Source organism: Piliocolobus tephrosceles, chromosome 3 (genome assembly GCF_002776525.5).
Source record: "Piliocolobus tephrosceles isolate RC106 chromosome 3, ASM277652v3, whole genome shotgun sequence".
In the NCBI taxonomy this organism is placed as follows: Eukaryota; Metazoa; Chordata; class Mammalia; order Primates; family Cercopithecidae; genus Piliocolobus; species Piliocolobus tephrosceles.
The window spans coordinates 163,152,555-163,177,098 of NC_045436.1; the positions used below are offsets into that span (position 1 = coordinate 163,152,555).

The following is a 24,544-nucleotide window of genomic DNA, read 5'->3' on the forward strand; positions in this document are numbered from 1 at the left end:
ACACACACACACACACACACACACACACACACACACACACACACACATCATATTCCCTCTGTAGACATAGCTACCACCTGTTTGTTTTTAAAAAGGATCACTAAAACTGACCACACTGAAATAAATATTTATTAATTTAAAGCAGTATCTAAATAACTGGTTTCCTGACATTAAAAGAAGTATAGACTAGATGACTGAATAACTTTATTCTTTCTCTCTCTCTTCTTCTCTCTCTCTCTTCCTCTCTTTCTTTCCTCCATTTTATTCACTTAAGTACTTAACAGTATTTAAGCGAGACTCTGAAATGAGATTTTGAAAACTGAGTTGAGATAAATCAAACAACTCTAAGATGAATAATACTAAGGAATACTAAATACATAAACTAGAAGCATAGATACAACTAGTACAACATACATGTAACCGATGACAAAATAGAATGTCAACTACAGCACCAAAACAGTGTTTTGGGTGCTGGTCTAAGCTGCAAACACAAGTGCATTTTCCCCAAACAGGGGTCACAACACCTGACTCTCACCCATATCAGGGGTGGAGATTAATAAGGATTTTCCAGAGGTATTTTCCTTGAACAGAACTGTCCGTGTAATGTGAGTTTCATGCCTCAAAGAAAATGGGAGGATGATTACTTTCCTTTCACTTCAACCTAAAAGAGGACACTTGCTAGGAACCAAATAGTGTTCCTCCAAAATTCATATGTTGAATTTCTAACCCACAATACCTTAGAATACGACTATATTTGAAGATAGGGCTTTTAGAGAGGGAACTAAGTTAAAAGGAGACCACTAGGATGGGGCCCTAATCAAATATGAGTGGTGTACTTATAAGAAGAGGAAGAGACAGCAGGGATGCAGGCATTGGACAAAGGCCATGTGAGGACAGCAAGAAGGTGGACGTCTGCCAGCCACAGAGACAGGCCTTCTGAGAAAACAAGCCTGCTAGCGCCATGGTCTTGGAGGGAAACTCCGTTTCAGAAATAAAAAGAAAGAAAGAAAGAAAGAAAAGAAAAAGAATCAACTCTAAATATCTACCAAAATCAGAGCGTGTAATGCCACCTTAAGAACTTTCCATTTTGTTACCTCTCCGGCAACTAGGTCAGAAACCATGGTAAACAGGCAGAAATAAAAGGGGGCAGAGAAAGAACCATGGCCTTGCTCCCTCTTCCAATAGAGCTGAGAAAGACTTAATTCTAAATTCAATTTGGAATTTTAACTACTTCATAGTCAGACTATTATAAGCATCAAAATGAGACGGTATTTTGCAACTTAAAGTGTTGCAGAAAGTATGCATCAGCCAAGGTCCTGGCAGGAAACAGACAGCACTCAGACTGGGTCATTGAGGAAAGCTTAAAAAAACACTGTTCACGATGGTGTGAGCAGGGTTCAAGGAAAGCAACAAGGGATGGTGCAGTACCTCAGGGCTTGAAACAGCGGAAGTCATTGCTGCCCATGAAGGGGCTGGGATAGAATTGATTTCCAAAACCTGCAGAGAGTAGCAGTTTGCCAAAGGCTGCCTACCAGGAGAGGAGGCCTTAGTTGGAGGGACACAGTCAATCCACTGCAGTTCAGCAGGAAGGAAACCAGCAGGATAAGACTTTGGTTTCTTTCTCCTCCCGTTTACCTTCCTATCTCTTGCTAATGTTTCTCATTGATGAAGTCCAAATGGAAGACAAAGGGCAATGGAACCCATTGATGCTAACCCACATGAGTTGGCCCAGAGCAAGGACAAGTAGAGAATGGATATGGATAGGCAAATAGAAAATATCCAGTACAAAATAAAATTTAACATGACCAAAGAAATAGAACCTACCTCCGTTTTCTTCTAAATGGAAGGGAAGAGTTATCCCCACTAAGCAAGTGTAAAGGGATATTGGGAAACAGAAACATAGTTCCTTTTATAAGTGTTTCCTAAAAGTCTCATTTGTTGACTGAACTGGTATAATACATAACAGAATGTGATTATAATTTAACTACTGACCTGGTAATTTAGAGAAGTGATAAATTCTTACAGGAATATATCCGTCTTGGTTCTGGGACCTGTTCTTCTGGGCTCCAGCCTTGCACTGGTGTTTATTTTTTTATGATCTTTTACTACAAAGACTTCTCAAACTCCCTCTTCATTTATTTTCATTCTGTTTGAGACAGGCAGCTTTTGTCATAGCTGCCTTTGCCTCTGCTATTCTACAGCAATTATTCTTTTATCTTTCAATTAAGCCTCTTTGTATTCAGTCTTTTATGCATTGAATCATGCTATCTAGTGAAAGACACTTTGCTCTGTCTTTGCAACAAAACCTCAACTCTTCTTTCCATCCATCAGAGCATTGCATCGCTCTATGTTGGTTTCAGCTTCTGATTGTCACTCTGGTAATCTGAGCTCCATTTGGAAGGATGGAATGGTATAGTGGAAAGAAAACATCATGATAGCAATAGTAGCTATCATATATTGAGCCCTTATAATGGGGTAAGCACTTTGCTAAGCACTTTACATGCTTCATAACTACTCATGTTCCCTCCCTTCCATTTAAATATAAGGAATGTGAAGTTTCCTTGAGTTCAAGGATTTAGAGAAGGTCATAGATCTAGCAGTTGGCAGAACTAAAATTGTAAGTCAGATGTGACTGAACAAAGTCTGTGCTCTCCAGCCTTTCAGTCAATATTTTCTATACATTAATTTACCTCTGTAGCTTACTATCTCTGTGACCTTAGGAAATTCACTCAACCTCTCTGTGCCTCAGCCTCCTCATATGTAAAATGTGAATGAGAATAACACCTGGTCTTCCTGTTTGGCAAAGTTTTTGAGAAAATTTATTGAATTTAAAACTGACTTGCTGGGAGGCAGTATATAAATGTTATTGTTAATTAACAGTTTTTATATGTACTACACTAGGCCATATTTGCTCATGGGCTTCCTCCCCTTAGAATAGATCTAAGAGTAACTAGTCCTTGAGGGAACCCACCCTTATCTAGCTAGCCTACCGAAGACTGCAGTCCTGTTTTCTTTTTCTAGACCAGCTGGTGGCCTGGGTGCAATGCCTCGCCAGCCCAGTGATCTCTCAGACCCGTGGGTGTGCCCACTGAATCTTGCCCATACATTTCTGTGTTTCTTCTGATGCGTGTAGTCTGTCATGACTCTGAGCTCTAAGAACCTTGAGAAGGACGTTCATCCTGTTCCAGAGCTTTTGGATAGGAGAGAATGGCTCCTGTATAAAAATGTACTGCAAAATCTGTCCCCAAGGGCAGCAAGTATTTTTCTCAGTAGACGTTTTTTTCTGTTTCTCTTTTTAAAAAAAATAAAATAAAATTGTCTTATTACATAACTGTAGGACAAGAGTTCAAACATTAATGTTTAAAATGCAAAAGGTGCCCTACATTCAAACCTCTGTTGCCCAGAGGAAGCACCCTTTGCAACACTTAAATCCTTTAACTCTTTCATCCCTCTGCTATATGACCATTACAAAGTTCTATTGATCTGTAACTTCTTGGTGACGTCATCTGAAACATAAAATACCCCAAGAAATCTCAACTCCTAGGAATCCACCTGGCTTGATTCCAAAAGCAAAAGAATTCAAGAATTTTATAAGCACTAACTCAATTTTCACTATTTTCTGATCATTCACAAGTCAAAGATTTTCTTTGTACAAACAATTAAGCACAAAAATTGACTCCCCGAATTTATTCTATGAATTAGGCATGGTATATTGATTCTGTTTGTCAGTTAGATAGGAACATCTTATTTAAAATAATTCCATTTTGATATATGTTTTCTAGAACACACATGTAAATTTTACAATCATGGAAATGGGCTAATTCTGTCCTCTTTTGACTAATGAATATCACAGGCATTAGGAGCAATTGTATCTTTTATCATTTCAACTAATATTTATGAAGCACTACAGTGCTGCAGATACTGAGGTATAATTCTGAGGTTTAAATCCTAGTTTCTATTTCTCAAGAGAAGAAAGAAGGGCTGGGAGCAGGTAGATTGGAAAACCTGTACTTTGAGGAGATATTGGTTATACCCTGATATTAGCACCTGAAAAAATTATTCTAAACCCATCAACTAACGAGGCAAGAATTCCTGACTTGCTAAGCAGGAATGTGGGTTTGTGAAGTTTTTTCTGTTATTCCAAAAACATTTTTACATCTTCCACTCACTAATTCACCCTGGACAACTTTACTTCTTTGAGTCTGTGTCCTCCTCTATAAAAAGAGAATAATTATCTCCACCTTGCAAGGTTTTTGTAAGGACATGTGTGCAATGTCCAGCATAGTGACTGGCAAGTAAGAGTTGCTTTTTATTAAAGGCAGCTATTGTTGTTATTATTATTCTCATCATTACCATGATGGCGAGCTTTTTCTACATGCGATTTTTATGTTTTCAAATATCTCATTAAACTTGCAGTATATTTCGATCCATGTGATAGATCCAAATGCATTTAATGACAGGCTATGTCACAAGGCAACTCTGGTATAGTTTTTGTCTTTTAGAAGAATGCTGCTCAGAATCAATGTATCATAGAAATTAAAAGCCCAACTTGAGGCATTATTGTGTCATAGTCCATTGCTTGAGAACAGAGCCATCCATTCTCTACCGACAGGTCTGCACTTGATACAGACGGGTTGCACTAGATTTGTATGTGCTATAAGTTTTGTTATACTTGAAATGGTTAATTAGAAGAGGTAGGGGAATCTGAAATGTCACAGCAAGTTCCTCTTGGCCCACTGTCACGTTTCATGAATTCTTTTGCTGAACCCATTTGGATTAAGCAGTGACCCAATCCAAACAAATTGCTTTTGTGCCTCTTATCTCCTATATCTATTTATGTTCCAATACATCTGCATGGTGTGGCTCAGTAAGATCCATTAAGTCCATGGGCAGTGTTTACGGCTAATTTTTTTCTTCTTTGAGGCTCTGATCTCTCACAATAATGTGATAGAAAACTACTGTGCAAGAGTAAGTAAAATACTTTTTTAGAAGAAAGGGAAAGAAGAAGTATAACATATGCAATTTCGAACTGGGAATTCTCAGAGCAACCTTGTGGATGAGAGACAATCATTTCTTGTAGATTTTAGGTAAAGATATAATTTACCTTTATTTGCAGACACAAAACTCTGAGAAAACATTACTTGCCATCAATGCCTCTGGCTTTAAAAATATTTATGAGGTTGAAATAGCTACCTGGAGGCAGACATTTCATTTCAATGTCATAGGTCAGGCACATTGGCTAACACCTCAGATAATATTGATGTACCTTCAAATTTTAAAATAATATTTATACCATTTATTTATTCATATATATTCATATATAGAGCACCCATCCTGAAGTATCTGGGACACTGAACAAGGTTTACATAAATCTGACTGTTTTTTCCTCTGGGCCATTTGGCTCAGTCTGGTACACGATAAATATTCAATAATACTTTACAATGACAAAGCATCTTTTATGCAAACATCTCTAAGCACATTATTCACTAATATTACAATCTCCTTTTTAACCTCCTGGTAAAGTCACGGAAACTAATTGACTTTCTTCAAGGTCCTAGCACAAATTGTTTATTTAGTAGATTAGAGTCCAGGTGTCCCGATTCCAGTTATAACTAAAGAGAGAAACAAACAAATAAACACATTTTTTAGGTGCTTAAGCTGATGACCTACACTAAATATTTCTAAATTGAATCTATTAGGCAAGACGTCTTCCTTAAAGATGTTAAATGTTGTGATGCATCCAACTGTATTTTATAACTTTTGTTCTCATTTGCCTAAGGCCAGTTACCATTTTCAGAGCCCCAAGAATGACCTAGTTTAATTGAATCCTGTTTCAAACACTTAAACTTTCACACTCTAGTCAAATTGGGTTTCTAAATAGAAATTAAAGTTGGAACAAGAAGAAAAAACTTTTCGTGGAAAGGTGCTGTTGACGTAAGAGCAGAGCTGTACCGGAATATTCAAGCAAATGAGAAAGCTGAACAGTTACTGTGAGATTTGGGCAAGTCTCAATGAGTTAATGCTACGCAAGCAAAAGGAAATATTTTTGATTATTTATTTTACTTCTTCCCTCAAATATTAAATAATGCAGGTTAAATATAGATAATTAATAAAATATCAAAAAATTGCATATTTTTAAATCACCCACAATTTTGTCTGTGACACCTATAGAAACACACTACACAAACCTACCTCCAAGCTCAGGGAGCATAACTGACTGAGCCCTCAGCCACTGAGCAATGAAACATGTCACAGCATTTCTACTGACACCATAGTTCCCCAGGCTGATCTCAGTCAATGCTGAGCATGGCAAAGCTAAGAAAGTAGGCCTGTTCCTGGAGGATGTGAGACTCTTCTGACAGGTGACTGTGGATCAAGGACTCTCCAAAGATCTTGATGAACTTCCCATTGAATTGCACTGTAGTCTAAATGGTTCACCCCAACTCCCTTTCTTCCTTTACTCTCTCCTTCACTTGTCAGATATGCATGATAGCCTTTCCTGGCTCCCTCCCCATTTTCTCTCATGGTCATTTTCCTGAATAAATGTCTTGCACATTCAATATCATCTTGGTATCTATTTCTCAGAGGATCTAAACTAACATACCACCTGATGGCAATAATGATGAAGATGATGAGAAGGATGATGATGATGATAATAACGGTGGTGGTAATAGTGGTGATAAAGTTGTGATGATTTATTGAAGTCCTGTTTTAAAAAGCCAAGCCCTGTGTTAAGAGATTGCCTAAATTGTTTTATGCTGCACTGCCAATTAACTGCAATAAACTTCCAATAGGTGTTATTCACCTGAGAAAAGTAAGCCCTAAACAAGAACAAGACCACATTACTTTTGCATATAAGCAGTCAAATTTGAAATTTTGATTTTCTTGTTTGAAATTTTGGTTTTCAACAGAGTGTAGAATCACTGGTACTAAAAACCACCACTTTGTATTACCTCTCTGTATTAGTATTTTGCAGTATAATCATCCGGTCATTTTTCTGGACAGTTATTCCATAATTATAGTTAACTCAAAATGACAGAAGTAATAAGTAAAGCCTATCCTGCAGGAAATTGAACTGAGATCTTATTTTGGGTTTTGTCAATGTTTTTTTCCTTAGATTTGGGGGAAATATTTGCTTCTTGGTTACATGGGTATTACATACATAATGGTGGGAGTTGACCTTCTAGTGTACCCATCACCCAAATATTGAAGACTGCACCCAGTAGGTGATTTTTTAACGCTTATCCCACCCCACCTCCCAGAAATTGAATTTTTACTTGAAGCTTTCGGTTCTTCTAAAATTTGCAGTTATCAACTTCACTTTGATTGTATAGACCTAATGCAATCATTCAAATACCATTAGTAAACTTATTCTAATAAAGTATTTTCAGATTTGTATCACATATATCAAGAGCCACTATATCAACTCTATAGTTTGGAGGAATTTTTCCAGACCATTAAAACAGACAAAGGTCAAGCAAATAAGCCAAGGCCAAGCAACTTAGACAATTGAGATCATCAAAGCATCTAAAATAACAATGCCTAGTCTCCAGTTGTAGAATTTATTGACACTATTAAATAGACCACTTAATAATAAACCAATGGGCTTTTTCAAAATGAAACAATTGGTACAATGAAATGTACTTAAAAAGATTTACATCCCATAGCATATTTCTAAGAAGGAACATTGGCTTGGAACTTGTAGCAGCTTATTAAATTAGAATAGAACTCTCTGGTGGCAGCAATGCCATTTAGGATAATTTGAGGTTCCTTTGACTCAAAAATAAATTGACTTTCCTGAAGGTACCTCGGGAATTATTGGGTCGGTCTTTAGTCCTGGCAGATTTCTTCTGCTATATCAACATGGCTCCCTGAATGCAGTTTTCTGAAATTTTCATGCTAAACACTGATAAGGGTAGCTACATATGTTTGCTGCTATGTATCTATTGGCAGCATAAAGAAGGGTTCCATCAGCAATGATCAAGAAGACCTAATTAGATTTGCTTGAAAACCTGGTTTTACTATGTCAAAACACGTTTAAAAACCACCAGACTAGAAACGTTCTAAAGTTATTTCTAGTCATTCTAAGGTTCTGTAAGAATGTCAGTTCTATGTGGGTTCCCCATGAGACTTTTCAATTCTTCTTCTACAGAACTTAATCCAAGCATTGCAACCTTGCTCATCTTTGCTTCTCTTCTTGTTTCCCTCTACCACCCTCTTTCAAGCATTATCTTTCATTATGACTTTCACCGTCAGCTGTGGTTGTCTACCAGAAATTCCAACCTGAAATGGAGACAGAAATTTTCGGTTGCCTCCCAGACAATTTTCTATAAATACCTTAAGGAATCTCAAATCCAAATTGAAGCTGTTAAATTTCCACCACACGACCTCCAAGTCTGCTCCTTCTCTAGTGCGTTTTACTTCTCTTCATGGCATCCTCAGTCAGCCAGTTACCAAAACCATAATCACAAAAGTCATCTTAGTCTTCCTCCTATTTCTTTTATGCCCTAAATTGCATTCATGAACATATCCTTTTGATTTTCCCTCAATGTTTCTTTACTCTTTTTTTCTCCATTCTGTTCCTGCCACCCAAATTCAGGTCTTCATCATCATCTGCCTCATCTATGGCAATAACCTGACAACTTTTCCTGAGCTCCATATCTCCTTCTTTCGGTTTATTCTCCATACTGCCACCAAAACTCTTTCAAATATACAGACCAGACTGTATTACACCCTTTGACTAAGTATATTTTATGGTAGTCAGATAGCTAATGCACATGATACTAACACTAATTCCTTAGCCTAGTGCTTTGTGTGTATCACAACATAAAGCTTCAGGTTCTGCCATTAACCCTGTCATCAGAAAACACAGCCTATGGCAGGCTTTATCAAAGCATGAGCAATCTACAAAACAATCATATAGGCACTTACAAAAAGTATAAATTCCTGGCCCTCACCTGTGAATACTATTATTATAGTCTCATATGAGGCCCCCAAATCTACATTTTAACTAGAACTAGAACTCTAAGTGATTCTAATACGTCCTAAAGTATTAGAATTCTAACTCATGTACCTACTTAACTGTACGTGACTACACCACTCCAAAAACACAATAGAAATATTCATACTTGTATGTCTCATGTCAAAATACTTTTTCTGCTGATATGCCCTTTCTTGTTTCTTTTCCTGAAAACAAGACAAAATAAAACAGAAAACATGTCTTCATAAAACCCAACTTAGATACCCCAAGTAATCTCACACACTTTATTTTATTTATTTTTTTTTTTTTGAGACAGAGTCTCTCTGTTGACCAGGCTGGAGGCTGGAGTGCAATGGCATGATCTTGGCTCGCTGCAACCTCCACCTCCCAGGTTCACTTGATTCTTCTGCCTCAGCCCCCCAAGTAGCTGGGATTACAGGTGCACACCACCATACCTGGCTAATTTTTTTCTGTATTTTTAATAGAGATGGGGTTTCCCTATGTTAAACAGACTGGTCTTGAACTCCTGACCTCGTGATCTGCCTGCCTCAGCCTCCCAAAGTGCTGGGATTATAGGTGTGAGCCACCTCCTCTGGCCTCACACACTTCATTCTTATTTCCCCATCCTGCCCACCTTTACTGCAAAACACCCTTTTGTCTGTTCTACCGTTGGGGCTGTCACATCCTGCTGTAGTCATGTACCTGCCTCTCTCCCCACCCAGAATGTTGAATTCAAGCGATCATTTTGTTCACCTTTATACTCCCAGGCTCTAGTACCCACAGTAGATAAATTTCTAATTGGGATTAACTACCAGCTATATTAAAAAAAAAAGGTAATTTAATTATTCATTTTATGCTAGGGAAGCCAGGTCTCCAAATACACATGAGACAGCACTTTAAATTCCAGAGAACTTAATCCAGACATTGCAATCTTGATCATCTTTACAGATGCGGATCTTTGGGGTAGAGCTTTTCTGAATCTTCTTACATAATTTTCTCCAAGCATGAGAAAAGTCATTATCAGCAACGAGCCAACCACGTCATAGCTTTAGTATGGTTGTATCTGGTCTTTATTTCAGCCATGGAAAGAGTACGAGGATGACCCTAGGGGGATATTTGGCCTCTGCTGTATAATATCTATGCTGAGAACCTCTCAGTTCTCCCTTCATCAAACCACTTGGGAACAAGAATTTATGTGTGCCTATATTTGCCAAGTTCTCAGCACTATAAGGAACCAAAAGATGCACTAGAGTCCCCATTACCTCCATCACTGTATCCTGCTCTTCACACAAACACAACAGGGAATGAGCAAAGCCCCTTTGTAATATTTCACCCTGTGAAACAGCCTTAGTCTCCCACACTGTTACAGAGTGGCTGACATGCAGCCCTAACCTGGGTCTGCAATCTAGTCCCGGATAATAACTTAGAAGATAAATGAAGTAATGGACCATCAAGAGAAAATGTTGCTTTTCCAAAGATCCCCAAGTATGCATCTGCATGATGGACTACAATGACTCCAAGGAAGATTATTGTCTTTAGAGTAAATAATATGCTTTTTTCCCCAAGTCTCAAAGCCTGTATTTAAATGATTATTCATAGGTGTTGTGGGAGACGTTAAGGCTGAGCTTGGCAATTCCCAATGTAAAAATGGGTAATGTTTCAAAAACCTTGCTTATGAGTCACCTGCCCAGAAACTCACCATTGCCTCTTACATTATGTTTCAAATTCCCAAACCGACCCCCAAATCTATTTATCCTCATTACACACCTGAAGAGTGTTTAGTGACACCTACCCCCATTTACAGCATTGTTCCATTGGGAAAATGTCCCCTCAGTTCCCAGTCAAGTGGCATGCAAACACAATTCTGCCTGCATTTGGAGGGGCATGGGGCATGAAGAAATATGAAATAATGAGAGGTGAATTTGATCATACATTCCCAGCAATCAGAATTCTGTTCATCTTATGCATACATTTTTAAATGCCTGTCTCTAAATGATTGTTGTTCGCTAGGAGCAAAGAATTGCAGCCTTCACTATGAAGAGAGAGATTTTCAGAGTTTGGAAGTGGCTCCTACCCTCTCTTTGTTACCTTGATGAAATACAAACATGATTATGAGAAGATTTGACATTGAATCCCAAACTTCCAACCTCTTGTCTGTATGTTCCATTTTTCCTTTAACTCCATTAAGTGCATATTGTGATTAATACACATTTTAAATGGGTTTTAAATGGGTGCATCATAGGAAATATTTTCCTATTTTGAAGTAATTTAAAGCCAAATAAATTTACAGTTTTGAAATATAAAATAAGCTCTTTCAGATTTTTAAAAAAACTTTTATCTATGATTAAAATGTAAAGGATTTTTAAAATCTCATTTATTTTGTCAATTGGTTCTGCTTAACATTCTTCAGCCCAGTCCACTCTCAATTATCCACGCTAAGGAAGGGGGATCAGTGGCCTGGATAATCTAAAACAGCATACGATTTTAAAAGCCCTTGTATTTGGCCTGGGCATACTTTACAATCAAATTCTGATTAGCCACCCTAATGAAAGGAAGAGCAGGCACTTTGAGAAAGATCCAAAGCCAATACAGATCTGTTTATCTGGTTGAGGGTGCCCCAAGGAAGAGGGCCACATAGTGGAGCAGAAGGAAAACAACAGGGCCCCAGCTACTGCTGACGGCACCACCCACGACATGGAAAATACAAACACACCGCTCCAATAGTCATATCAGCACTTCTCATGATGTTAGTCCTCTTTAGATACATGGAGTTATGCTCAAACGCTCCCAGGTAAAAAGGCATATTATCCATGCTGTTCCAAACTGTTAATAGAATGTTTGTTCATCTATACTAAAAACCTCTTTTAAGGGTTCCCTTTGCCCCATCAGTCACCAAGTCCTTTACTACCACTGCTGAGTTCACAGTAACACACTTGGGAGAGTAGCATAAAAGATGAAAGAGACAGTGTGCTGGACTAGCTCAAGCTCCAGCCTGGAAGTGAGAAAGGCTGGATTTTTGTCACCTTTTGATCTCTGTTGATGCCAATAGTCATGTATATTCAAGCAAGGGGAACAGCATGTGCAAAGGTACAGAGGCATCAAGGTCATGGCACGTTTAGCAAGTAACGTATGCTTTATTTTGGTCAAAAAGTAGGACACAAATAGAGAAGAAGCAAGAGTGAAACTGGAGTTGTAGTCAGAGAGAAAATTGCAGGTTTTTTTCCGCTATGCAAGAAGTTCAGAAATTATACTGTAGAAGGTCAGAAGATATTCCAAGTTTTTAAATAATTGTTGTGATTTATTGAACAGTTAAAATTTGTACCCCTTTGTTCTATGCATTTGAGACTTATGAACACATTTATATTTACAATGATCCCAAGATAAGCACTATCACCACTCTCATTTTACAAATGAGGAAACTGAGACCTGCAAAGCTTAGGTATCTTCCAAGATCATTTAATTGGTAAGTGGTGGAGTCAGGGTTTAAATCTAGTCTGTTTGATTTCAGAGCTCATCCTCTCTCTCAGAAAATGGAATAATGTGGTCAGAATTGTAAAAGACCATGCTAGAAGTAATATGCAGGAGAAACGGGAGGAGAGTGGAGAGGAGAGAAGGAGACTTTAAGAAGTTAAGAAATGCTAAGTTCCAGAAGTAAAGGAAAGGTAGTAGCAATGAAGAAGATGGGTATAATCAAGAGGTTTAGAGGAGATAGAATAAAAAGTAATTGGTAAAATAAAGGAATGAGTAAGAGGAACAGTCTAGCATATTCCTGGTTGGGCACTTGTGTGACGGTCTAATAATTTTTAAAGATTCATTTAACCTTGTGCATCAGTGAACTTAGCTAGGAAGCAAGCAACCCCTACCAGATGGGCAAGCCGAGGAAGGAATAGCACAACTAACACCTTTTTTCCTCCGGTACAAGGCTGGCACATATTTGTTAAAGTAAACAAATATTCTCTCTTAACTGACTAATTTAGTAGTAACAAAAAAATTCATGTAGGACTATGTGGTCCAAGAGATAGAACCCATACACCAAACAAATAATTAAGATACAGTTATTTTTATCTGGTTTCTCAAGGTTAAATATATTGACTCACATTTAGCTTTCTGTGTAACATCCTTGTGCACAGTAGAAAGACAGATAAGGGAGAGAGGGAACAGGAGAGGAGAAAGGATACAGAGAAATGTTATAGCTTATCAAGATATTTCTAAGTGTGTTAAGAAAACCACAACCATTTACAGAACGCTCTTATCAGAGAAATAAGTGTATATGTACATGTAAGTCTGTGAATACATAGGAAAATACTGAAAATACATATTCTAAAATTTTAAATATCTTTTGGCTGATTATTTTATTTTTGGCTTGTTTGTATCTTTTAAATGTTCTAAAATTATCTTGTATTCCTTTCATAATACAAAAAACATTTCTAAACATATGTGATTAACATCCACTCTACTCAGAACCTTGCTGATACAAAAGAATATACAGCCAGACGCAGTGGCTCACGCCTGTAATCCCAGCACTTTAGGAGGCCAACGCAGGTGGATCACTTGAGGTCAGGAGTTCAAGACCAGCCTGGTCAACATGGTGAAACCTCGTCTCTACTAAAAATACAAAAATTAGCCAGATCTCGTGGCAGGTGCCTAAATCCCAGCTATGCAGGAGACTGAGGCAGGAGAATCGCTTTAACCCGGGAGGCAGAGGTTGTGGTGAGCCCAGATCGTGCCACTTCACTCCAGCATGGGTGACAGAGTAAGACTCCATCTCAAAATAAATAAACAAATTTTTCAAAAAAAGAAGAATCTACAAACAGGCAGACCGACTCTTATAAACAACTTACATATACACATAGAGAGGACAGCAGATACCTTTTAGCACTGCCCGTGAAGCCAACTGAGGTCCTGGAAAACTTGGTAGATGCAGAATGTGTGTTCGGAAATTGAGGGAGGTAATAAATTATGAAAAATGCAAATGGATTGGATCAGCGGACCTCAAAAGCAGATGCCAAAACATGTGTTCTTTCTCGGTCATAGTCACCTCCCCCTACTATGACTTTTCTCACAGTATCTGAATATTTTGCTTTCTCTTGGTATACTGTCTGAAATTCCATCAATTCCACATTAGCTCATTTTCTTAGTCCATTCTGGCTGGTGTAACAGAATGCTGTAGGCTTACCAGCTTATAAAGAACAGAAATGTTTCGACTCCAACTTATGAGTGAGAACATGTGGTGTTTGGTTTTCTGCTCCTGTGTTAGTTTGCTAAGGATGATGGTTTCCAGCTTCGTCCAGGTCCCTAAAAAGGACATGAACTCATCCTTGTTGTGGCTACATAGTATTCCATGGTGTGTATATGCCACATTTTCTTTATCCAGTCTATCATTGGTGGGCATTTGGGTTGGTTCCAAGACTTTGCTTTTGTAAGTAGTGCTGCAATAAACATACATGTGCATATGTCTTTACAGTAGAATGATTTATAATCCTTTGGGTATATACCCAGTAATGGGATTGCTGGGTTAAATGGTATTTCTGGTTCTAGATCCTTTCAGGAATCACCACGCTATCTTCAGAGAGGGGAATGTCACACATCGGGGCCTGTCGGTGGGTGTGAGGGAAGGGGAGGGAGAGCATTAGGACAAATACCTAATGCATGCAGGGCTTAAAACCTAGATGACAGGTTGATAGCTGCAGCAAACCACCATGGCGCATGTATACCTATGTAACAAACCTGCACGTTAAGCACATGTATCCCAGAACTTAAAGTAAACATTTTTAAAAAAGAAAAGAAAATTATTCTTCACAGTTCTAGAAGCTGGAAGTCTAAGATCAAGGTGCCACTACAGTCAAGTTCTGGTGAAGGTGCCTTCCTGGTTGATAGATGGCTGACTTCTTTCTGCATTCCCACCTGGCTGGGATCTCTTTTATTTAATATGAGGCAGAATTCCCATTCGTGAGGGCTCTGCCTTCCTGACTATATTAGCCTGCTTTCCTGTTGCTGATAAAGACATATCCGAGACTGGGCAACTTATAAAGAAAAAGAAGTTTAATGGACTCACAGTTTTACATGGCTGGGGAGGCCTCACAATCATGACAAAAGGTGAAAGGCATGTGTTACATGGTGGCAAGAGAGAATGAGAACCAAGTGAAAAGGGAAACTCCTTATCAAACCACCAATCTTGTAAGACTTATTCATTACCACGAGAACAGTATGGGGGAAAGTCCCCCATGATTCAGTTATCTCCTATCAGGTCCCTCACACAACATGTGGGAATCATGGGATCTCCAATTCAAGATAAGATTTGGGTGGGGACACAACCAAACCATATCACTGATTAATCACCCCCCAAAGGCCCCACCTCCAAATACCATCACATATGGGGATTATAGTTTCAACTTACAAATTTGAGGGGAACACACACATTTAGCCTATAGCACTCATCTTCTTTATTAAAAAACACAGTACTAGAAGAAGTTGGATATATTAGTGATGACAAGGAGGATGATAATGGTAAAAGCGGGGAAATTCATTCATTAACTTTGAATAGTACCTCATGATTTATGACGCACTTTCTTTTTTTTTTTTTTTTTCCTGAGACGAAGTCTCGCTCTGTCACCCAGGCTGGAGTGCAGTGGCATGATCTCGGCTCACTGCAAGCTGTGCCTCGTGGATTCACACCATTCTCCTGCCTCAGCCTCCCAAGTAGCTGGGATTACAGGTGGCTGCCACCACACCCGGCTAACTTTTTGTATTTTTAGTAGAGACGGAGTTTCACCATGTTAGCCAGGATGGTCTCCATCTCCTGACCTCGTGATCCACCCACCTCGGCCTCCCAAAGTGCTGGGATTACAGGCGTGAGCCACTGCGCCCAGCGGAGGCACTTTCAAATATTAATGCATGTTAATAAAGACTTCCACATAAGTTAATATTATATTAAAGTCTCCACTTGTGTTAATAAAGATTTCCAGTTCAAGGTGGGGAATATAGTGAACATATTTAATTCCTTTTCTTCTCACAACCTCATTGAAATAACAGTAAATAAGAGAAGGAATCCACAACTGAGCTGAAAAGAAACAACCAAAAAAGGTCCCAACAGAACAAAACATTTACTAAAGTACTTTTCTGTGCCAACCAATTCGGAGAGAAGACCAGGCCTCAGAGCAATCATTATGGTAATTAAAGGATTATCTATCTTACAGATGGCTTGATGGGTTTTTCTTCTCTATAAACAGGGTCATTTGTTCTGTCTTTACCCCATGTTGAAGTCCTAAGAAATGCTTCATAAAAGTGAAAGGTGCGACTGGGGAGAGCTCCCATCATGGGTACTGAGGCCATAGACAAAAAGTAGAACAGACTCTAGAGCTAAAAATATGAACTTGAAAGGTTGTGCAGGAAGGAAACACAAAAGTTAAAATCAAGCACACTCTTCCTGAAAGTCCCTGCTATATGGCAGTTATCAAGGTCTGAATTTTGGCTGTCTCCACTCACGCCCATAGACTTTTGTGAGATGACTGACTGTCAATAGATCCCACCGACTTATACAGAACTCTGTTTTTTAAAGAGCCATCCCTGACTCAGTTCATAGAACTATCTAACTTCAAAGGAAGCCTAAATCAGTTACTGATATTAATCAACATAATCATTCATTCATAAACATCATAAGGCATTTGACAAAAAACAAGTAACCCAAAAGATAAGGACCAAAATTCTTTCTTTGATACACACAAAAAAGAAAGAGAAATTCATTTTAAAAGTTTTTATTATAAATTGGTCATTCATAATTGTGTATATTTACACAGTATGAAGTGGTGTTATTATTTATGAATATGAATTTTAAAAATTAAATCAAGCTAGCTAACATATTCATCACCGCAAATACTTAACATTTTTATGGTGGGATCATTTGAAATCTACTTTCTTAACAATTTTGAAATGTACTGTGTTATTAACTATATTCACTACCCCATGCAATAGATCTCAAAAATATTTTTTTTCTCCTCTCTGACTGAGGTGTTTTACCCTCTGATCATTATCCCCAAGATTGGCCCCACCCGCTAGCTATGTCACCACTATTCTGCTCTGTGCTTCTGTGAGTTTGATTGTTTTAGATTCTACATGTAAGTGAGCACATGCAGTATTTGTCTTTCTGTGCCTGTGTTATTTCACTTAGCATAATGTCCTCCAGGCTCATCCACATTGTCTCAAAGGACAGAATTTCCTTTTTTTTTTAAGGCTGAATAGTTTTTCATTGTGTATGTATTCCACATATTCTTTATCCATTCATCTGTTTATAGACACTTAGATGGATTCCAATATAGATATTGTGTTGCTGAAATGAATATGGAAATACAGACTTCTCTTTTACAAACTGATTCAAATCTTTGGGGTAAATATCCAGATGTGAGATTGCTGGATCAGGAACTTAATTTTTTAAATGAGCACTATTAAAGAGATTTGAGAGGTGACAACATACAGAAAATAAAACATGACTTCCTGAAACAGAAGCAATTAAATAATTCATTCCTAAAATTAGAAATATGGTTGCCAAAAATAAATATTCAATAAAGGAGTTGAAAAATAGAATGAATTCAGCTAAAGTCCAAACACAGTTAAAGTATTGTCATTTGGAAGAAGAAGTTGAAGAAATAAACCTAGATCCAAAGCAGCACAAAATGTAAGAAAAAGGTCTCCAACATTCATCCAATGAAATTATTTAAAAAGAGAGAGAGAGATCAGCATTAGTAATTTGCAAGTGAGAAATCGGAGACTTAGAGAAGTTAAATAATTAAACTCTCTAGCAGTCTGTAAACGGAGTCCAATATATTTTAGATGTGTCCCCCCTCCTAAGCCCAAGGCTGAAATTCAATCAATACATCTAAATGTGGCCTCAGTAGTTGTGTATGGCTGACGTCCACTCTGACCAGTCAATCCAAACGTCAGTCCAGTCTATGCCTACTGTTTACAGTTGGCATCTGATTGGTGAGCATGGGAGTATATTTGTTGATTAATATTTGAATATCATCCCTCTCTAAGCCTATACTCTTCCAACGATGCCTACATAATTAATTTCATAGTACAATGAAAAAGGAGGGCAATATTTGATATTTTTGTGAATTTCAAATTTGAAACTGGGGGAAAGAAATAAAAATGGTTTCTGTCATGTCAACTTTTAAGCTATGATAAATTTCGTGAGTAAATGCCCACATCTCTGCTCCCTGTTTCCTTATATACCAGGAAATAAAGGACCATGCTTTAAGTCTCCTTCCCTTCCTTCTTTCTTAGGTGGTCCAGACAAGCAGCATATCTGTCTGGATATTCCTCTTCTAGAAGAGTACCAAGGGCAGCCAAGACATCAAGTCTCAGACTGAGATGCTTAATCCATGGGATTTAGGAGAAAATAGAGATGAAGACACACAGTTAAAAATCTGTTGAGTGAAGAAAACAATCAGGAAGTGGTCTTAGAGAAATATGGGGCTTGTGCTGACATTTACAATGAGCAGATGAAGTGTGTCTCCAGCTCAGGTTTGTATGAATCAGTTGAGTTTTTTTTTTTTAAAGGATCAAAGAAAAACCAGCCTATATAGAAACACCATAAACTCAAAACCAAAAATTACAGCTGTCATGTTCTTTTTCCAATTTTTAAGTGCACACACACACACACACACAAATGTCTTAACTATAAGAATCCACCTTTAACATATCATGGCAAATAGAGACGGCCAAAGTCTGAGGCAACCCCTAATTTCTGACGACATAAAACCAAAGTCAAACTTAAAATCAACTGTTGTATTAGATTAACATCAAGGATTCACAATGGCATTCATAAAACTGAGGACTTTGACTCCTTAAAAACCACAAACTCAGATCCCACTAGGAAGCATTAACACAGTAGTTTAGAATATGCTTAGGATTTGTGGGATTTTGCAAAGCATGTTCGCTCCTTAAGAGCCTTCCCTGAAATCATAGGGAGTTAGAAACTCTTAAGAATTGTAGAATTGGGTCCTCAGTGTCATTTTCATAGCTCCTCCGTGGCCGACCATCGAAGTAAACAAAGTGCCACGGAGCTACCTGATGTTTTTGCGCCTCACATTCCCTCCAGCCAAACACAGGACAGAGTCAGCTTCATGAGGAGTTAAAAATCATGGGAATTTTTCTCTACTTAAAAGTATTGCGGGAGACTCACTTCTGTATGTACGATGATTTTTTGCACTTTCTTCCCTGCCTCTTAGTCTAACAAATACATTTTATAAGTTTTACACGGTTCTTTACAACTCACCTAAAACACATAATTTTCCTCCTGCTTATACCATTTATTTATTATTTATTTATTGGATTTATATGTGCTTTCCTCCAAAAGGCTCAAGGCACCATGCAGTCAACTCTAATATAATAAACATTAAACTCTTCCTTAGGACCATAAACAGTGAAATAGCCAGAGGAGAGGAAGAAAGGATCTGAACGAGGACAGGACAAAGGAAAGGCGTGATTCCAGCAACATACGCAACCAAGTAACCAATATGTTAGGAGACCTGGTGATAAGGCCCAGTCCCTGCCCCTCTCAGTGGGCCCCACCTGCAAAGACCCTGACAGTATTTTCTATATGGAGAAAAAATATCTCCATTCTTGCAGTGAGAGTGAGGGAGGGTACGCTAGTTATTCTTCAGGGATTTCAAGAGAATATCTGAAAACAAATATACCTATACAGACAACTGTATTTTGAATAGAGTGGAAAGAGAGACAGTAGAAAGAGATACATGGTAATGTTTTCTAACAAGTATTCAAAGTGTTAGATTTTTTTTTTTACAAATACAATTCAGGCTTAGTCCTCAGTTCTGCTGAGTGTCTCCTGACTTCCAAAGGATCTGCACACCTTCAGAGGCCAGGGCAGCACAAAACTGCAAAGATTATCAGAATCAAAAAGAGACAGGCTGTTCTTGGCTTTTCAATCCAAGCCATGCTGATTTGATAAAGCCCCAGTGAACTTCCTGCACTGTAATCCAGTCAATGGTGGGAGAAATGGTTAAAGAGTAACTCTCCTGGCAACTGATGGTGAACTAGTCAAGCATGAACAAGGAGGGAACATATTCTAACTAGCAGTCAAAACAAGAAATGACCATTCCCACTAAATGGAGTCAACAGTGTAACTCTCCTTCTCTCAGGGTGCAAGAGAATACAGCCAGGAGAAAGAAAAATAATAATAGTATTGGCATTAATATTAGTATTTGGTGAGCACTACATGCTGGCACTCCTATACCACAGTTACATATGCTCATCTCTTTAGTCCCTAGAACAAATCTACAGAGTGAGTATGACTATGTTTCAAATTTCACAAATAAGGAAACAGAGGCTTAAACACATTATTTGCCCAAAGACACTCTGCTGGTAAGTGCTTGAGCTAAAATTCAGACACAGCACGAAAGGATCAGGAAGAGATCCTAGGGTGGAAAACAAGCAAACATGCAAAAGTTATTCTGTGAGTTGACAAAGAGAGCAGACGGATGGCTCTTGGCAGAGCATGCTGGATCAAGTACCCTACCTAGTAAACTATAGATAGAAAGTTAATAGCAGGTTAGAGGCCACAAATAAAGACCTCAAAATATGGCAGAAGCAAGCCCAAGTCAAAAGAACATAAGACAAACTGGCTCCAACTAGACAGAAGAGATGCAACAGTATCATGATCTCTTCACATGAGATCATGTGAAGACAGGAGCTCCGAATGGGCCCGTTAAAGTTACTTCCAGGTCCTAAGTGGGCAGGAACTGAAAGTTGGTAGTTGAAACCCACTCTATTGTCTTGTATAACTAATTGCATGTTTATGTCAAGTTAACTGTAGAGTGCCACAGTGAATCATTCTTTGTAATCCTTTTGTGGTCCTCCCAGATACAAATAACATGCATTGAGCAATTACTAAATGCCAAGCACTTAACATACGTTACCTTATTTAAACTTCGTAGCTGTGCTACACAGGAGACACCATAATAATCTCGGTCTTACAGGCGAGGAGGCACAGAGAAGATGAGTCGTGTGGCCAAAGTCACAAATCTAGTAAACGGAGAGATCGAATCCAAGTCTAAAAGAGTCTTCCCCCAAAACTCATCTTAATAATCACCAATGCTTTGTTGCTTCTAGCATCTGATTCTGTTTACGCCATTCTGGTGCTCTACCATGCTTTCTCTATTTTTCTGACCTCTCTTTTGAGAAGGAAACTAACCAAGATCATTGCTTTTGTTTTTATTCCTAGAGAGTCAGCCTATTCGGTCACCCTCTATGACAAAGTGGAAATTATCTGGAAGAAGACGAAAGATCCCATGTAGCAGGAAAGGTGGCATGGAATCTCAGCCAACCAGGACATTGTCAGACGTTCTTTTAAAAGAACCTGGTATCACAGATCATATATGTGCAATAATATATATAATCCCCCAGTGGGAGATGTCTTCTACATGACTGTTACCACAACTGTGTGGTAGAGATTCCTCCTTCCCATTCTAAAGGATGAGGAAATAGCAATTGAAGCTGGGAATCCCACGCAGCATGGGTTGTACCAGGATCAACTTGTTCTGTTTCTTTGTCTAGAAAGATCTCCTCTTATTCAAATGGCACTCTCCTCCCCATATCTTAAGTTTAGAAGGGGTGATGCTAGTTCACAAAGATCCTCCTTGATGATCCATCCTGAAGAACTGGTTTTCACATGACCCTTTCCCACAACGTCCTATTCTCACCATAGCACTTACCATAGCAGTCATTATTTCATTGATTGATTGACTTGTTTTTCTTGGTGTGTAAGTTTTCTAGGGGTGCTGTAACAAAGTGTCACAAAATGAAAGGCTTAAAAAACAGAAATGTATTCTCTCACGGTTCTAGAGGCTGGAGTTCCAAAATCAAGGTTTCAGCAGGCTCATGCCCCGCCGAGACTCTAGGTAAAATCCCTCTTGCCTCTAAGTTTGGTGGCGACTATTGCTCCTTAGCTTACTGTAACATTCCAATCTCTCTCACACACACATAGTGTTCTCCTTGTTTCTTTGTCCAAATTTTCTTCTTTCAAATTTCCAAATTTCTCAGTGTCCAAATTTCCTTCTTCTTAGGACATCAGTCATACTGGATTGCATATCTGCCCTATGAGTTAAGATCTCATCTTAACTTGGCTAATTATATCCTCCAGTGGTCAGTTCTGGCTTCTAGAACTATAAGAGGATAAATTTATGTTGTTTAAGCCCCAGAGTTTATGATATTTTATTACAGCAATCCTAGGAAGCTACTACAATAACTCACTTTGCTTTGTTTAATGTAGGGTTTCACATACTTATTTGACCAAATAAATATTTTCTCCATGGTAGCTATTAACAATCTCTAATTCCCTGCGGAGGGGAATGGCAGACATACATGTTTTAGAAAAGTAAAGCTAATCTTCCTGTTTCACAGATGAAGAAACTGAGACTCAAGAAGGACAAAGAATTCACACACTCGTGTGTGGTAGGATGAGGACTAGAACTGGGGCTCCACAGCCACTCTGGGTGCTCTGATTCACTTCTCAGCTGCCCCAGGAAATATGGTGGCATATAAGATTAGGCTTGGCATGGCGCTCACTAAGAATAGAACAGGGAACTTTTCCCAGTTAATGAAGGGCTCTTCAAAAAAATTGGCCCAATATTTTTCCAGCCAGTAGAAAAAAATGATTCTCCTTTGTAGAGGAGTTGGGGCAAATGGGTTCCAGAAATCAATTATAAAAGCAGCTGGTCTAATGTAAACTGATGTCTCAGCTGAGTTTGGACTGACTGAAAATCCAGCCACAGCTTGGTTTTCACCTCTTCATCCCTCCACCCTTCCTTGTGCCTAAAGAAAGAGACAAGAGAATGTGAACCCCCACCCCCGACATGTTTGAAAAGGGAAACAAATTCATTGATAACATTGTGGACTGTTCAATTCTTTGCTTCTTTTCTTTTTGCCTCCTTACCCCACCATCTTCCTCAGGTACACAGAACACACCAAAAATAAAGCATTCCCACCCCAGTGAAGGGGACAGTGTCCCCTACCTTCTATTTGATAAGCTGCAGTGGCTGCCGCCCATCCAAATCCCACAAGGAAAGCCATGGTTTCAGAAACTGTCTACTGGGATCCTCAGCTGCCAGAAGCAGAGCACCCTTTGGCCAGAGGAGCCAGGCAATTGTGCAAACAGAAAATGAGCTCTCACCCCAGATTGGAGCCTCAGAATGCAAATATTTATGCAAACAAGAAGGAAGCAGGGGCAAAGGACACTTGACTGCCACAGCCTTCATAAGAATCCAAGACACTTTGTACAAGGTCATCAATTATACTTTCTTCCCCCAGCACTCCCTGATTCTTAACAGAGTTGATAACCCTGGGTGCTAAGTCCCTGATTTGGCAGGGCACCCATTTACCTGATGTTTTGCCTTTTAAAGTAACATTAACATTGTTTTAAAAAGTCATATAATCCTACTAGAATTTTCCCTTAGTTCACAATTCCTGATCTGTACTCTGTAGAGGTAACCACTTTTAACCATTTCTTCTGGTATTTAATCCCATATTGTTTAAATGATAGGTGGTGCTTCTTACTTTTTTCAATTTTAGATAATTATTGACTTCTGGGTATAGGGCAGAGGATCTAGCTTTTTCTCTCTCACTCTCTCTCTCCCTCTCTGTTTATCCTCCCTCCCTCTTTCTCTTCCACCTTTTCCCATCTAGCCAACATGATAAAATTACCTTTTCATTTAAATGAATTCAATGTTTATACTACTATGAGTCTGTATGGCTCAAAGCTGAGCCATGTAGTATACATATCATGTTTCCATGCAACTTTTAATTTTCTCTGGGGTTAATCCACTGCCTGATCTTTATGTTTATTTCATTTTCTTTATACCTATTACTAATTCATCCCCAAACACTCTGACAGAAGAATACATCTCTGAGTTGTTCAAACAACTCTGTCTTCCCGCTCCATTCTACACTGTTTATTTTTTAGGACACCATGGAGCTTTGACCCACAATCTCCTTCACATCATTCAGACAGGCTCCTTCCCCTCGCCCCTAGTCTTTCTCTCTTTATTTCTTTTCCCGCTTTAGAGAAGCACATCCTCAAATAGCTGTCTGATAAAGGGGGCATGGGACATAAATATTTCAAAACTCTGTAGTTGTTCTGGAATTATCTTTAGTCTAACATTGCTCTTAATATGCAGTTTTGTACAGGATTTTATGACAAAAATAATTTTCACTCAGAATTTTGAAGGCATTGGTTCCTGGTTTTCTAGCTTCCAGTGCGGCTACTGAGAAGTTTGATGACAATCCAAGTCCTGTTCTTTTATATGTAAACTTTTTTGTTTCCCCAGCCCACCCTCGCTAACCCCCAAGTTTCTATTTCTGAAATTTCAGTCATGTTCATTGGTGTGGAACTTCCGTCCACTGTGCCAGGCACCCAGTGGGTATGGATTTCTACAGAAATGTAGATGCTGACCACAGGGAAACCTGGATGAGAGGCCATGGGAACTCTCTGTACTATCTTTGAAACTTCTGTGTAAATCTAAAATTGATCCAAAATTAAAAGTTTATTTAAAA

The 24,544-nt window shown here is 38.6% G+C and overlaps 1 protein-coding gene across 1 annotated transcript in view; it reads right to left on the reverse strand.

The window, feature by feature from the left end:
• LOC111549850 (cytosolic beta-glucosidase-like) overlaps positions 1 to 23,167 on the reverse strand; it is a 123,369-nt gene extending 100,202 nt beyond the window's left edge. Inside the window, 1 exon segment of the mRNA XM_023223045.2 lies at positions 23,008 to 23,167. Coding sequence (XP_023078813.2) covers positions 23,008 to 23,065 — 58 coding nt within the window. The 5' untranslated portion in view covers positions 23,066 to 23,167.
• Between the last annotated feature and the right edge of the window lie 1,377 nt (positions 23,168 to 24,544).